The sequence below is a fragment of the Pygoscelis adeliae genome, unplaced genomic scaffold (genome assembly GCF_000699105.1).
Source record: "Pygoscelis adeliae isolate BGI_AS28 unplaced genomic scaffold, ASM69910v1 Scaffold22, whole genome shotgun sequence".
Lineage (NCBI taxonomy): Eukaryota > Metazoa > Chordata > Aves > Sphenisciformes > Spheniscidae > Pygoscelis > Pygoscelis adeliae.
The window spans coordinates 619,286-635,232 of NW_008824350.1; the positions used below are offsets into that span (position 1 = coordinate 619,286).

Consider the following 15,947-nt stretch of genomic DNA (forward strand, 5'->3'; position numbering starts at 1 on the left):
GGAAAGAGAATAAAAGACATTTCCTATTAGCAGAGAAGGGTAGAATTCCACACTTCTTTGTGCATTTTTCCAAATAAATAGGAGCTAGATAAAAAGCTTAATCAAATTATACAGAATCGTATGTGTGTTTTCATGCAGCTTCAAACGTCCCTCTTGCCAGCCTTCCTAAATGGGTTTTCAAGATGTAGACTGATTTCTCCTGAGAAAACTCTCTATCTGAATTGCAGGCTAGACTGGTTACAAGAGAGACAAATTTTATCCTGTGCAGTTGTCAGTGCAGAAAATTAATGTAATTTTTGGACCCTTCTAGTATGTATTACCCACATACCTTTTTTCTTTAAAATTTTCTATTGTATAAGCAAAGGTACATCAATGTTTTTAAGTCACTAAGCAGTTTAGTGTGGAAATGGCCAAGCTGTCTTCAGGTTTTGGAAGCTGCGTAATACGCTGATTGAAAATTGATCTCACGTTCTTAATGACTGTGCTTCTTCTGCGTTGACCATCTCTGCCATAAACTGTTTGGTGAGCTATAAACATCCTGAAAAAAGCAAGTTACTTAATGGAAGAAGAAAAGCTAGGGTGCTAATAAGATGGTTTGGGACTTTAAACAACAGATGATCTCTGTGGCATTTACAGGGCTCATGTCAGTGGAGTAGTATAAAGATGTAATTAGGCTTATGTGGATGGTCTAATTTATTCATAATTTCCACACTCGTGACTAATTCAGTCACCTAAAACTTATGCCAATATTTACAGGATAATTCCACAAGATATTAAAAGCATTTTGAATCTTAATTACCTCTGTGAAGAGTATTGGCTTTTGATGACTTGCAGGGGAATTTGGTAGAAAACAAGCTTTATAATGCTGCAAGCATGTTTCTTTTGTCTTGCATGCTCTGAAATCTTAAATGGAAAACACTGAGGAACGGGTAATAACATACCAGATACTGGGGAACAGAATTGAGCCCCCAAGGGCTTAAAGGGGTGGACAGCTGTGTGAAGACAAAGGTGTAATTCTAGGGCACAAGTAAGTTCAAAAGGAGAGAGCACCTACTTGAAAAGCATTTAGTGTGTTGGAGGAAAGTATAGCAAGAACCAGCAAGTATAATTTTAAAAAGAAATAGAACGAAAAATGAGGCACTCAAATTTTTAACGCTGCAAGTGATTATTCATTGGAAAAATGACTGCCATTCACTTTGCATGGAGTGCATTTCAGTATCTCTTTTTAGTATTTTTAAAGATGTAGTTCTTGATGGTGATATTAAAATATTTTACATTTTATCTCTGTAGCAGAATAGCTCATATTAGACTGCTCTTGTTTTAAACTTCTGGTTGTTTTAAGAATAACAAGTAATCTGTATATAGTAGTTCAGGCAGTATGGTTACGTTTTCTTTCAGTGCAGTTACATCTTTTTTTCATTCCACTGAATTTCACATTTCTTTGAATTGTTGAATTTTCAGATGGCTCTAACTTTCTATTTTTGTGCATGTATAAATTAATTCATATCTGCAGATATGCAGCATATGGAAAGTGATTACATAGGATTTATTTTTCTTGTACAATGCTTGACTTCTATTTTTTGGCAGTTTCTCTTAAATTTTCCTTGCAGGTATTGTATGTTTAAATGCATTGTTGTTACCTGACATATGTGCAATTTTGTTTATATGTTGCTGCATTCATGGTGATGTACCTCTGTCATCGGTCAAGATAGTTCATCATGGTCAGAAGGCTCAATAGAAGAGCCTTCAACACCAATCTCTTAAATTGTTGAGCTTTAATTTCTGTAAATGCACTTTTCTAATATTTTTTCATGTAAAGCTTTGCTTTATGTATGTATAGTTAATGAATATAAAAATCTATCTCAATTAATCTACTGTTCAGCTAGTGAGCAATTTCTCCAGTCCTGTATTCTTCTCTCTGCCACCTTCCCAACTAAGCTAGTTTTAGACTCAACTCTTAGCACTTTAATGTACTCTTAGGGTTGTTCGACACTTCACTGTTAAATATTTATGCCAGTCATTTTGTTTCTTGTGCCTTATTCTATTTTTCTGTGGTACTATGCTTTGATTTTTTTTTACTATGAACAAGTCTTCATCGGTTTTTCCCCTTTTATAATTGAGTAACTTGTTTGACTGTTTTTTGCTTTTTCCATACAAAAATAAATAAGTTACATCCTTTGTTAAGTACAGTTGTTTGCTGCTCCCATTTTAATGTAGAGTGGTGAGATTCCCATTTGGGTGCATTTGGCTTCCTTGTTTTTATTTTTAAGGGAAGGAAGTACTTTAGTTCAACGTGAATGAAACAGTTTTCAATATGAGAGCCAACGTAAGAGGTGTATCCTGTTTTAGGCCTGTTTAAGCAGAGATGCAATGTTGAATTTCATCCTTCTTGTATAAATGGAGCTCGTTAGAGAGCTGAAGCACAAGCATGAAATCCTGGTACCGCTGAAGACATGCTTTTATTGACTCTAGCGGAGCTGGCAATTTATTTCCAATACAACTAAGCATGAAAATACAGTGGAAGTGTAAGAAGTAAGACAGACTTTTATTTGTGTGTTCTGTGTTTGGTTTTCTTATATGCAAGAACACTGGAACTATTTTGGGGCAGATGAGAACCTGGGTCCAGTAGCTGTGAGTATAAGAAGAGAGAAGCCAGAGGAAATCAAAGAAAATGGACCTCAATACAACTACCGGATCATATTCAGAACCAGTGAGGTAAGCAGTTCAGGAATGATAGTAAAAGAAGCTAGAAGTGAGCAGGCAAAACCAGGTGGTATGTGTGGAGTTTGTGTGCTTTTCAGTATTGATAATAATTTCCTTCTCCTCTACATAAGTATAATCCAGAAATCTCCTGACAAAGTTATGCTGTGTGTTTATATTACATACAGGTAAGTGTATCAGTGAGTGAGTTATTCCATAACATCCCATACAGAGGAAACTGTGAAGGTTGTTTTGGTTAAAGTTTGAGAAACTTAGAGGAGCTATATTATTATGCTGTATGTTTATATTACACAGAATACAGGTAAGTGTATCAGTGAGCGAGTTATTCCATAACATCCCATACAGAGGAAACTGTGAAGGTTGTTTTGGTTAAAGTTTGAGAAACTTAGAGGAGCTATATTAGCTAGAAGCAAGCAAAGAGGAGGAAAATTACTTCCTCAACTTTTATACATGACAGTGGGTAGACCTGAGAAGCGTACTTTTTATACTTTGAAATGCTCTGCTAGAAATAATACTGCTAATTTTTTCCAAGTATTAGTTTCCTGTAAAACTTAAATCTCTTGAATAATTTGAAATACTCTGACTAGTTAGCTATCAGAGTGACATTTTGCATATCAGTGTCTGTTTCACGCAACAAGTTACTTAATGTCCTCTATATCTATTCAGAATTGGAAAAATAGTATGTTTTGCTCCACTGCTATTGCTAATCAACCTTTTCTCAGTGCATAATTCAATGTATAAGCTATTTTTGTTTTGTATGCTTAGCTTATGACACTAAGAGGCTCTGTGCTGGAAGATGCTATCCCTTCAACTGCAAAGCATTGCACAGCCAGGGGACTTCCCCTAAAAGAAGTGCTGGAGTATGTGGTTCCTGAGCTGAATATCCATTGCCTAAGGCTGGCCTTCAACACTCCGAAAGTCACGGAACAGCTTATGAAGCTGGATGAACAAGGGGTAAGTGCAGAGTTATAGAATGAGACAAATTGTCTTAAACTGTCAGATTACTGCCTTGAACTGCAAAATTACCTTTTAGCTTTAAGTGATTAGAGTCAGTCTATTAAAATGCCTCATTTAAACTAAAGCTTGTCATCTGTAGGGAGAGTTATGTTGCATGTCTTTCCCCCAAGTTTTGCAGAATATTTGGTATGTATGAAATCAAGCTCTAAGCAGTCTAAAGTTTTAGATTAATGTTATGGCAATTGTCCATTTTAATTTACTTTAAAAGAGACTAAGTGATTGTTTTTCAAAGACTGTGGGGAGGAGAGAGTTCTGTTCTGATTTTCTTACTGCTATTATAATGAGAATAGAAATCTCCCATGTTACTAAATGTTTTGTTGTAATTTTGTATTGGCACAACCATTACCAGGTGCTGCCTGTCTCTATTTTCTTTTTTTTTCTTCCCCTGAAGCAAACTACATGGCAAAATATTCTAAGCCTCTTCTTCATACAAGTGGTTTTCAATTAGGTGATAGTCCCCTGGTCTCTTAAAGGTGGAACCAATGCTCGTTAGCTATATAGCTTAGACTTAGCAAAATGAAAGTCCATGAGTAAAGTGAATTTTATGATTAAAAACTTTGACAGTGACATTTAACAGCTCTGAGTACTGAGACTGTCTCTTTCTCCTGGTCTTTTTGCTTCTCATGATCAGCCTTTCCCGCACAGAATTAACATCTATGTTATTATTTATTCTTGTTGTCAGTCTAACTTTGCTATCATAAAATTGAAAAAGGTCTAATCATTTTCTGCCCCACAAGGGAGAGAATATAGCTATTCTAAACAGGTTTACAAGTGACTATCATGAAGATTTTGTCAGCCTCCTTGAGGTTTGGTTATTGAAATGGACAAGATAGAGAATCCCCAAATAAGTACCTACCAGAAGCAAAACTTGAGCAAAACACTTTGTCTTCTAGTTAGTTTCAGAACCTCATCTGTTTCACTAAGAACACAATACACAGGAGTGGTTATGTGTGATCAGACCAAGGTAGGTGCCGCCCAGTATTGTCACTGACCATGACCAACAGTGGGTGCCTGGCTAAGAATATGAGAACAGGACGAGCATGGAGTGATACTTTCCTAGCTCCTGATAGCTTGTAGGCTTTTACATGGCTCTCTATCCTACTCCTCTGCTTTACCAGTTTGAGTCCTAGTTTAGTTAGTCATTTCTCATGTAGAAGTTGTTCTGTACTTCTGATCATGCTTTTGCCTCTCTCTGGAGTTTTTCCAGTTCCTCTCCTCCTCTCCCCCATCTATTTTAAAACAGTGCAGTTTTGAAGATGGGGAAAAATTTTGGTTTAGTATGTTTTCTTATCTCTTCCCTCTCTAGTAATTACTGATGTTTTATTTGCATTATGGCTACTATTGAACTCTGAAAGTATCTTTTCATGAACACCTAAGATCCTGTTCCTTAGGGGTATAAGTCAGAGCTCATTGCTGTAGATAGAAAGTTGGGTATCATTGTACCACAGGGATCACTTCAAGCTTTACTTGCACTGAGGTTCATCTGCCATTCTTTTGACCAGTTACCCACCATCATAAGTTCCTTAGGTAGTTCTCATAGCCTTCACAGTTCTCACAGTCTTCAACTCCAATACTGTAGAGTAATAACTCGGTAATGTTAGCAAACTTAGTGACCTTACTATTCGTCAAGTTACCTTACGATTCATCACCTCTATCAGATTGCTAAAGTGTGTGTTGAAAACTGTATGTCCAGCTTCAGATCACTGCCTTACTCTACTGATCGTTTTCTTCAGCTTCTTTTTGTCTTTTAGCCAGTTACATGTCTAAGTGAGTTCCTCTTTCTGTACCCCACCTATTTAGGGTTTTTAGGACTTTTTGAAGAAAAAGCTTTGTTAAATGTCTCTTGGAAATTCAGGTATACTCTGTATTAGCTGTTTCTCCTGCATGTGCTTATTGGCTCCTACAGAGAACGACACTGCGATGAGCCAGCGAACGCGTAAGGTTGAGGGGAGATGGGTTTACCATATAGCCTGCTAAAAGAAGGATGGAATCTTTAGATGCTTACACTGCTCAGTATAACTATTCTCTTTCACTTTATGAGATCCTAAGAAGTTGGAGGCCTGAGTGTTTTCCTTAGATAATTAGAGAAGTGATTCCAAATATACACATATTCAGTGTTTATGATTTATTACCTGAGCCTAAACCTAATCTGCCCTTCATCCAGAATCAAGTTTGTCAGGCACTTGAAGACTCAAGGATATCTTTCAGTCTCTTTCCAAAGTTTTGTTTCAGCAGTGGAGAAAATGGAATTTAATTCAACATGGGTCCATAAGTGAGCCTTTGGATTCAAGGATCAGTACCTTCCAGATATGCCCATCAAGAACATGCAATCTCAATAGCGTTGATGGGAAAATTTTCACAAAAAAAAAAAAAACTAGCAGAAAGTTCTAATTAAAAAAATAAATTCCAAAATTATTTCTAGCTAATACCTAATTTGAAAAGTAATTTAGCATAATTTGCTTCAGAAGTCAGTTATGTCTAAAAAGGTATGAGATTAAATTATCCTTATTTCATATCCTATACATCATTAAGCACCCACAATATGGTATTATAGTATGGTTTTCTGTTACTGCTTAAACTTTTGAGAATCATTAAGGACAAGTGATAGTTAAAATTGTATTATCTACATCAAAGTATTTTCTGGTTTTGTGGTAATGACAGTTTGACACTTCTAACAAAAAGATAAGCACACTGTACTAATTAGAAGCTGCATTTTTTATCAATTCCAAGCTAACAAAAATTTGGGTAACAGCTGCTCTACTAATTAGGTACACAGAATGTTTATCACTTCTTGCTGAGTGTCGCACTGTTTCATTACAGCATGAAAAGGTGCCTGTTTGATACAGCAAATAAGATGTTTTGTAAATTTAAGAGTTAAGACTGTAAAGTGACCTTAGCCTGACTGAGCCATTAAATTTCACCCAGTAACCACTTCATGGAGCCAAATTTGCATGCACCGCTTTTGATTAAGATAGGCTATTTTTTTTTTATATTAGAGTGAGGTTTTAAAGCAGTTGGTTGTTTTCTTATTTAAGAATTTGCAGTTCCTTATTTGAATTTATCTGCTTTTGGCTTCCAGACTTCCAATATCTTTCTCTGCTACATCTTAAGAGTCATTTTGGTGTGAGATTTTTTTTTCCAGCAAAGGTTTTTGTATGCAGTGATTAAATCATCTGTTGGTCTTGTTTATGATAAACTAAACAGATTGCACTTTTCAAGTCTTTCACTACAACATATTTTCTCTGAACTTCATACCACTTTTATGGCTGAACTCTGTCTCTTCTGTTCTTTCAGTATCTGTATATGTCATCCAGTGTCAGAATGGGAATATTCTTCTTGCCCCAGTTTTGTACTGGTATTGTATGTCAAGTTGCGTGTTCCTTATTTCCCCTTAGATTGCTAGAGTCATGGTAACATCTGCTGTTCTGTACATATGGCCCGCATTGCTTGTCACCTAGCTGTTCTTTTATTGGCTTTATTAAAATGCATTCGTTTGAATGGTTCTGTGTTAAAAAGCAATCCAATCGTTCTGTAGGGTTGCACTAGCTTCCTGGCTAATTACCATCTACTAATCTTTGCCTTGAATGCAGAGTTCATGGTAACTTACTTCAGGTTTACTTCAAAATATGATTAAAAAATTTGAATATCAGGGCAATTACTGATATATTCCAGTAGACATTTATGGCAATTCCTCATTCACAGCAATACTGTGAAACGTCAGTTTTTAATGTAATTCCGTATTTATAATACAAACTTGCTGACTGGTTAAATCCAAGATATGCTTTTCACTGTCTTTCATTGAGTGCTAGACAAATAATTGAAGTGCACTTTACCCACATATATAAATATGTAAATACTTTTAGATTATTAAAATGAAGCTGCTGCTTTAGGAGTTTTACCACAGCAGAATTCATCCTTCAGCTCCTTTTTTAGCTTTTATTTGGAGTTAATACACTTCTAAGGACCCTAGATTTATCAGAAGGAGGTGTAGTAATGGGAACTGCATGTCTTTCCTCCCCCAGATCCACTTTTTTTGATTCAGAAATACCAGCTTCTGTTGTCCTTATGAAACTTTTTTTTGAAGTTCAGCAAATCTAAGAACACAGCTAGAAGGCATATCCTGCTCTTTGCATAGTCCTTATTTAGTTTCTTAGGCTGACATTTCCAAAGCAATAAAGGACAGTTGTTTGGTTGCTCATGGATGCTGCGGATCCCATTTATGTTTATGCCCTTAAAAATACTTCCTTCACCCAAAATTGAAGCTTAAATAGTGTAGGTGTGCTTGGTGAGAATGATTTTCTTTGTCCTAACTTGTTTAAGTAGAATTACTAGAAACTATTGTAATTAGCAGTGCAGCTAAGGCATTGTGGTGCCATGAAACACTTCCATCCATCGTATTTCCCTGGGAGTGGACAAAGAGCATGTCTGAGCAGCAAACGTTGCCTGAACAGTCCAAGACAGGACCTGCTACTGATGATACAGAAAGCGATGGCAGTTGTTCTGGCAGGAGCAGCAGCAGTGCCACCTCTCACCACCCTTCCTCTCTCCCTTCCTCTCTCCTGTCTTCCCGCATGTCAGCAGTAGCTGGTCCAGGTTCTCTATGAGAGCACATAGCCCTGTCGGTGAAGGCACTAAGTTTGGCTGCTGTGAGGCATTAAGTTTGCAGTGAGTGGGATCATGTAGTTCGCTAGCTAAGCAGAGGTCATAGAAATGTACCCGCAAACCTCATCTACCTTCCGTGATTCCTGAGAAAATTTAAATCTTAGTCAGTCATCATGCAGAATGTTTAAAAAAAAAAAAAGTGTGTGCCATCCATCTGTATCTGGATTGTTTTGAGCATTGTGTACACTGATGGTTGTTTTGAATTTTTTTTAGTGAATAGGGATTTGAAATAAATAATCATAATAATAAATTGTAACATTAATTTGCATGTGCTAGGTATTTGTTTTACCAATAAATATCTTTCCTTCAAATCTTAATACTTGGGTGCCCAAAATACACAGTCTTCATTCTTAAAGGTGAATGTTTTTGGTTGGGTCTCTAATGCTGAAAGAGCATATTTCCTTTATAGTTACACAGAAAGCATTTCAAATAGTTAACAATGAGAGAAAAGGAAATAGAAATATTACTTCAAGGCACAAAATTGATTTTTTTTTGTTGTTGTTGCAGTTTTGGAAGTTGGCCTGCGTATGTTTCTTAAATAAGAAATAGATTGAGATGAGGACAAGCTGAGAGAGTTGGGGTTGTTCAGCCTGGAGAAGAGAAGGCTCCGGGGAGACCTTATAGCAGCCTTCCAGTACTTAAAAGGGGCCTGCAGGAAAGATGGGGAGGGACTCTTTATCAGGGGGTGTAGTGATAGGATGAGGGTAACGGTTTTAAACTGAAAGAGGGTAGATTTAGATTAGATATTGGGAAGAAATCCTTTACTGTGAGGGTGGTGAGAGACTGGAACAGGTTGCCCAGAGAAGTTGTGGATGCCCCATCCCTGGAAGTGTTCAAGGCCAGGCTGGATGGGGCTTGGAGCAACCTGGTCTAGTAGAAGGTGTCCGGGCCCATGGCAGGGGGGTTGGAACTAGATGATCTTTAAGGTCTCTTCCAACCCAAACCATTCTGTGATTCTATGCTGTACTCATATTTTATCATAAGAAATTTGGACATATTTAGAAGATGCAAGTCAAGTAGTCATTGTGTCAGATGATAAAATAAGGAACATTCTGGAGGGGAAAAAAGAAACAGCCTAGAACTGTGACTCATTACATATGCTTAACTTTTTCAGCTGGAGTAATCAAGCCAGGTTGAAATTTACCTTTCTTTTTTCCCCCTACTTATTTTCCTACTGCTAATACTTCATCCCTGTCACCATTCATCTTTGGCAGTAAAAGAAGAATGCAGTAAAGCTCCAATTTTCAGAGTTGTTTTTTTTTTTTATTTTAAAATTGACTTTAATTAGAGACAGAGTAGGACCACTTCTGAGGGCTTTTAAATTATCCCACCATAAATATAAGTTAAAATTAACTAATTTCAGTTTAATTATGTGTGTCCACATCATCCCAGCAAGTTCCAAACCCTTTTGTCTCACGACCTGTGATAGAAGCTTTGAGAGCAAATCACAGTATATGCAGATGACTTTGCTTCCAGTGCCCTTGCAAATAACTATTTTCACTTCCCACTAACCTGTAGATCAAACTTGTAAATCTCATGCCAGTTTCAATAGACTTTCTTGTGATTTTCCTCTGGCAGGTCTGCTTGGTATTTATTTAAAATGGAGCCTCTGCAGAAATTCCTGTGTGGGAGGAAAGATTATTTACCCTGCAATAAGTATGCATTTTTACTAGATGAATTACATGCACAAACTCCGAGGCTCTCCTTTGCTCTCTGCCAGTCAGAGTTCCTGAAAATAAGGAACATAAATGTTTGTTTCACTTCAGAAAGCATTTTGACATCTTTAGATGAAATATACCATCATCGAGGCAATTATGGTGGAAAACAATGAGAGTATTTGGAACTAGACTAACATTTGAAATTAGACTGATAAGTAGGTATTTTTGTGAATTACGGGTTTATTAAAAAATGTGAAGTGAATTCAGTAAATAAGTTGCTGCATCACTTGGTATACATACCAGATTTTAATCTTTTTCCCTTTGCAGTTAAGTTACCAACTTAAGGTGGGTATCATGTACTGTAAAGCCGGGCAAAGCACAGAAGAGGAAATGTATAATAATGAATCAGCAGGTCCAGCCTTTGAAGAGTTTCTTCAGCTCTTGGGAGAACGAGTTCGACTCAAGGGATTTGAAAAGTATCGTGCTCAGCTGGATACAAAGAGTAAGGCTTTTTCTTTTTTTTTTTTTCCCTCCCTTAAGTGAACGAAATGCATCATATGGTTGCTAACTGACTTTTTATAGAGAGTTCTTAAAAATAACCTCTTTGCTATAGGAAGACAGTTGCTCAACATTAGAAGTGAAAGCAGAGCAAGTATGTAATTTGACCTATACCCATGTGGTCTTTCAACTCTGCTAATTATTGGATATTTGTACTAATTTGGTATGAAATTATCACTAAAGCTGCAACAAGAAACCAGTAACTATGGAACCATTATCAGCATTGCAAATCCGTCATCAGTGTGTTGTCTAAAGAGTAATCAATACAGTCAGTATGTCATAATTTTTTTTAATGATATACTAATAGGCTGTCACCAAAAAAGTTTCGAGAACCCATCTATGTAACTCCACCTTGACAAGTTGATCTGTTGTATTTCTGCTCTGTCTGTTGCATGTAGTTTTTCTTCTAGGCAGTTTTGTCTTACTCCTGCTATCAAATGTATTCCTCCGTCTGTGATATTTCTTTTGAGTTACGGAAATCAAACTGGATTTGGCAGTTACGTTTTACAGTTAAAGCTGATAATATATTGCAACAAAAATGCAGTGGAAAGATGGTCTTGGGTGACAGTATCTATAAAAGAAACTCCCTACTTTTGGAATCAAGCTTGTGAAATACCTGTTTATCAGCTAGTGTGTGCTATATTCCATTTGTAAATCTATTTAAAAATACTCGGGAAAATTTTGGCCTGTCTTCCTTTTCTTTGTAACCAGTTCCTGTGGAAATCTTTTGCTATTTTGCTCACTTGCAGCAAAGGAAATTGAATTAAGTAGTTGATTCATGAAAGCTGAAAAGTATTCATCAACTTTAGTGCACCAAAAACTGTGCTCCTCTCATGGGTCTCCTATCACAAATACAGTAACTTGCTGTGCTTTAGTGCTCTACCGTTCTACCTTGTGTCCTTGATTCTTACAGGGATCACGTTGCCATCTCCTCAGGCTGTTCTTGATCAGCCTAATCATCGCTCCTCAGAGGGTTATAAAACTTCCTGTGGTTTTAAACCTAAATTAATACCTATTTCGCACATATTTACCATTGAGCCAGCATTCTTTTAGTTGCAATACTTATATTCCCTCTATTGTATTTATTCCCTTGAGTGCATTTACACATTACGGTTGTGTCTCCTCTATGCTTTTGTGATGTTACCCTTAATAAGCCAAGTCTCTTATTGGTATGGGAGGCGTGGATTTCTCTGCCCCTCCCCCCCATGCAGTATTACCTGGTAACCTTCCTATGCACTTGTCCAAGTTTGAATTCAGTATCTTTAAATTTAGTGGCTAGGATTATATACACGATTCCAGGTGAAATCCAGGCAGTTTCTTGCTGTAACATTGCCTTGCCTTTACTGGAAACATATCATACAATAATTCTGAGGCTGGGTTTTCCTTTTCTGCAGCTCCAAAGTACGATTTCATCAGTTATAAAAATAAGCTAGGTCAAAAATCAGATGTGTATGGAAAACAGAAAATACCTGTTATTTCATGGCTTCTGGTTTTACACTGTGACCTCCTTGTTACTTTCAGTAATTAAAGTAAAATCCTCTCTTCCCTTTCTTCTGGCTTAGTTATTTAAGACATCTGAAAAAAAACCTTTTTTGGTGTCAGTCCACACATGCTGGTTTCTAGTACATGTAAATGCTGTATGATTAAGAGTTGACTCATCTGCTCAGATATACCCATGAAAGCTGTAACTGTGCCTTAGTACTTGTTTAAAATTTTCTTCTAAACAGCAGAATTTTTCAATAATGTTTGAGTTCCTTCTTGTTGCTTCTGACTCAGGGAAATAATTTTGTCAGGTTTTGATTTTAGGTACTACGATCTAGCACCTGTTGAATGGACATGTATGTAAACTTTTAATTGACTGAGTCTCTCCTGGTTTTAAGAGTTGTCATCTTGTGCTGAAGGTTTTCCACTCCATGTTGAGAGCTGACGTGTCTTTTTCACGTTGCCCAGTAGACCTACCAGCTCCATTCTGTATCTAAAAATACAAAAATCGAGAGGCTTTACATGGACACTTAACTGTGATCAGAGAGGAAGGGGGGATGCTCTGAGTGGAAACTACTGCTTTCATGAAGGGTTTCCTACGTTTTCTTTCGGTCAAGGTTTACAAGCTCACATGCATGGGACCTCATGAGCTAGAACTGCTTAGGAACTCCTAAGGTGTCTGAAATCTTTTGGGTTACGTTGTCTGCAGGCTCACTGAGGAAACGTGACTGCACAGCATATGTGAGTTCTTAACAAGCAGGTTTAGACAGCAGCAAATGTGAACAATGGCAACAGACTTTTGTAATTTATCTTGATGGTGCTATGTTTTCCTTTCTGCCAGTATGCAAAGCACAGACTGGAAGTGGTGGAAGAGAACGTGGTGTTTTGGGGGCACAACTCTAGGCTCTTTGGATAGCTACATTCAGAAACCCTTATTGCATATTCTGCATAGGAAATAGCCAAAAAAAAAAGCCACCTTGTGGTAGGCAAAATGCTAAAGACGAGATGGTCGCAAGAGCTGCGTCTCAGGTATGGGGAATATGTGAACAGCTGAATGCAGACAGGCCATACATCTTTGATAGCTACCCAAAGTAATCAATCAGTCTTTTTTGCCTTGGCCCTAATACAGAAAGGCCCGCAAAGGAGGAGGTTGTGGGTTTTACCATGACTTAGGTTTATAGGGTTTTGTTGAAACAGCTAGGTCTACAGCTAGGAAGCGAGCTTCTCCCTTTTCCAGCTCTGCTTTTCTGTTGCTAGAGGTCACTGTGATGAAATAGTTCTTGCTGTCTCATTACTCGGGAAATTTTCCTGTGTAAAAATTCTGTTTAATGTCAGCACAGCTGATTGCAAAGATGCTCTCGAAAACAAATGTCTGTTCATTAACTTGCAAGAAAGGTCAGAGCTATGTAGGCTACTTTGCTAGTTCCTATGCCTTTGCCAATACTTTGCAACCTATGAAAAGCAGATGCGTGATGTAAGACACGATGAAAGATTTTCTCAGCGTGGAGGGAAGCCGATTTGTATATGTACTCCAGAAATTTTCACAAGATGTTTTTAATTTATGCAAATTTAGAAAAGTAAAGTTGCTCTAGCAAAAGGCAGTTTCAGAACAGTTGTTGTTCTTAGAAATTTTTAGAATTAGGGGCCTAATTGGTAAGTATCTGTAACAGAGCCAATTTTTAAAACTGGAAACTCACGCATCCTATTAACTGAAAGCCTATTTAAGTATATTGGATCCTTCAAGGGCTTTAGCTTTGGATCTCTGCCAGTGCCACTGTGGAAAAGAGCTGTTACTTTTAAAGTTTTGTTTGTATATTTCTAGAATTGCCAGAGGGGAAGCAGTCTATCTCCTGGCAGCCTACAGACTTTGGATAGGAAATAGAGCTTGAAAATGTCATCTATCCCATGGTTGCTAGGAAGTTTATAGGCATCACTTTAAAGTAATAAACATCACAGTAATCTTTCAAATTATAACTTCAGTCATTTTACTTTATTTTCTACTTGTATGCATGCTTTATTTCCCTCCCCCTCACTTAGTCTTATTTCTCAGTATTTTAAATTGGTAAACGGGATCAGCTGGATAATGCTAGGCCTGGTAACCTGGCGTGTGTGTCCAGCAGAGTGGTAGCGTGGTTGGTGCAGGAAATGAAGGAGATTGATTAATGTGAGTTGTAGGAGTTTATAATCTCATCATTAGATAATTCATAAACCTAGCTAATAATGGTAGGTTTCTGTATGAGATGTTTGTACTGCATAACTTTTTGGTTAAGACATGAGAAGAATATAGAAATAGCACAGAAGATATTATTAAATAGATTAAAAATCTGGGGAATGAATGGACTTCAAATTGACATTTCATTTAAAAGTTGTCAATAAACCCTAGTGTTTCTACTGAAATAATACAGATAGATTACCTTCTTACCTTGTACTATTTAACATCTTTTCAACCATGCAGAAGTAAGAATAGACTTACTGTTGGGTTTGAGACATTTGCTGGGAGACAAATAGCCAAAGGAGGTCAGAGCTTCCTCTATTGCTTAAGAAGCAGAAATGGGGATGGGGGGGAAGTCCATCTGCGTTTCTCTGTGTTTGTATTAACACATATACTTTTGTATGTTACAAAATAAAGGATTCTGTCCTCGGAAATAGTCTCTGAGAACAACTTGGCTATTACAGAAGTTGAACATGAGTGCTTGGTGTAGTCCTTGTGTATAACAAAGGAGAGCAGGTTTGGTAGATGCTGAATGTGGGCCAATGACTAGGAGAAACTAGAAATAAGGCAGGACTTGTTAACAGCAAAGGTAGATGGGAAAAATATTAAGCTCTGAAACTTCTTGTTCTTGTGCCTTTAATTGTGAGCACTGCTGCAGTTTGTAGCAATGGCTGTTCCTTCTCCTGCCTCATCAGTATTGTTTATCTTTTGTTTTCCTACAATTCCTTGCAACATGTTTTCCTTTGAAACACTGAGTTAGAGTTTCTACTTGTACTGGTTTTTATACAGTTTTCTAGTGCAGAGGTTTTAAAAGCTGCTGTAGAAGCAGGCTGACAAAGTCCTTTCGCTTCAGTGAGGTGAATTTATCAGCAGTATGCTGGTGGTGTCAATCACAGTTTTGAGCACTGCTGCTGTTTGAAAAAACACTTAAATGGGAACCTGTTAAGACAGTCCTTGTGAAGATAGCCGAGAAACATTGGAAGGACAGAAGAGTAAGGTGGATTTTTAAAGTTGAATAATGATGGAAGGAAAAGATGATCGGATAAGTCCTCAGCTAAGTAACTAAATCCAGTAATGGCACAAGTCTGAGAAGGCAGCATCAATAGGTATGCCATAAACTGATGGCAGGATGGGATGTCTTCAGTGTAAAAAGGTGCTAACGAATTTGTAGATCCCTCGGGCCTCTGTTAAATATAAGGAAATCAAAGTAGATTGTAGTGCTGGCTTACAGTTCTGACCTTGAAATGGTGGTTATTGTTCCAGTGCGCAGTCTTGGATTTTACTGCAATGGCAGTGATTTGATTTAAAGCAAACGCCTGTAATTATTGTGTTGTACTTCAGAAAAAGTATTCTTGACTTGTAAGAAAGAAGAAATCTGAATGGTGAGAAAGATGCACAGTCTGTAGTGGATATGGACTTTTTTCTGTAGTTGGATTTGAATAACAGGGATTTAAGCTGTGAAGTACTTGGAAATAATTGGAATCATTAAATGTGTCACTTGGATTGTAGCCTTATTACTTCATTTGCAGAACCAGTGCTGTTCTGAGAAAGAACACTTTTCTGCCTGAAGTGAAGTCCATCCAGGAAAGTTGAAAGTTTGGCTTAAATGCATAGGTGTTGTTCTAGCATATTATTTG

The 15,947-nt window shown here is 37.3% G+C and overlaps 1 protein-coding gene across 1 annotated transcript in view; it reads left to right on the forward strand.

Moving 5' to 3' along the window:
* Positions 1-15,947, forward strand: part of SIPA1L1 (signal-induced proliferation-associated 1 like 1) — a 225,618-nt gene that overhangs the window by 156,785 nt on the left and 52,886 nt on the right. The window contains exons 6-8 of the mRNA XM_009319181.1: positions 2,585-2,715; positions 3,487-3,675; positions 10,386-10,560. Of these exons, the coding sequence (XP_009317456.1) occupies positions 2,585-2,715; positions 3,487-3,675; positions 10,386-10,560 (495 nt within the window). The remainder of the gene's footprint in view (positions 1-2,584; positions 2,716-3,486; positions 3,676-10,385; positions 10,561-15,947) is intronic.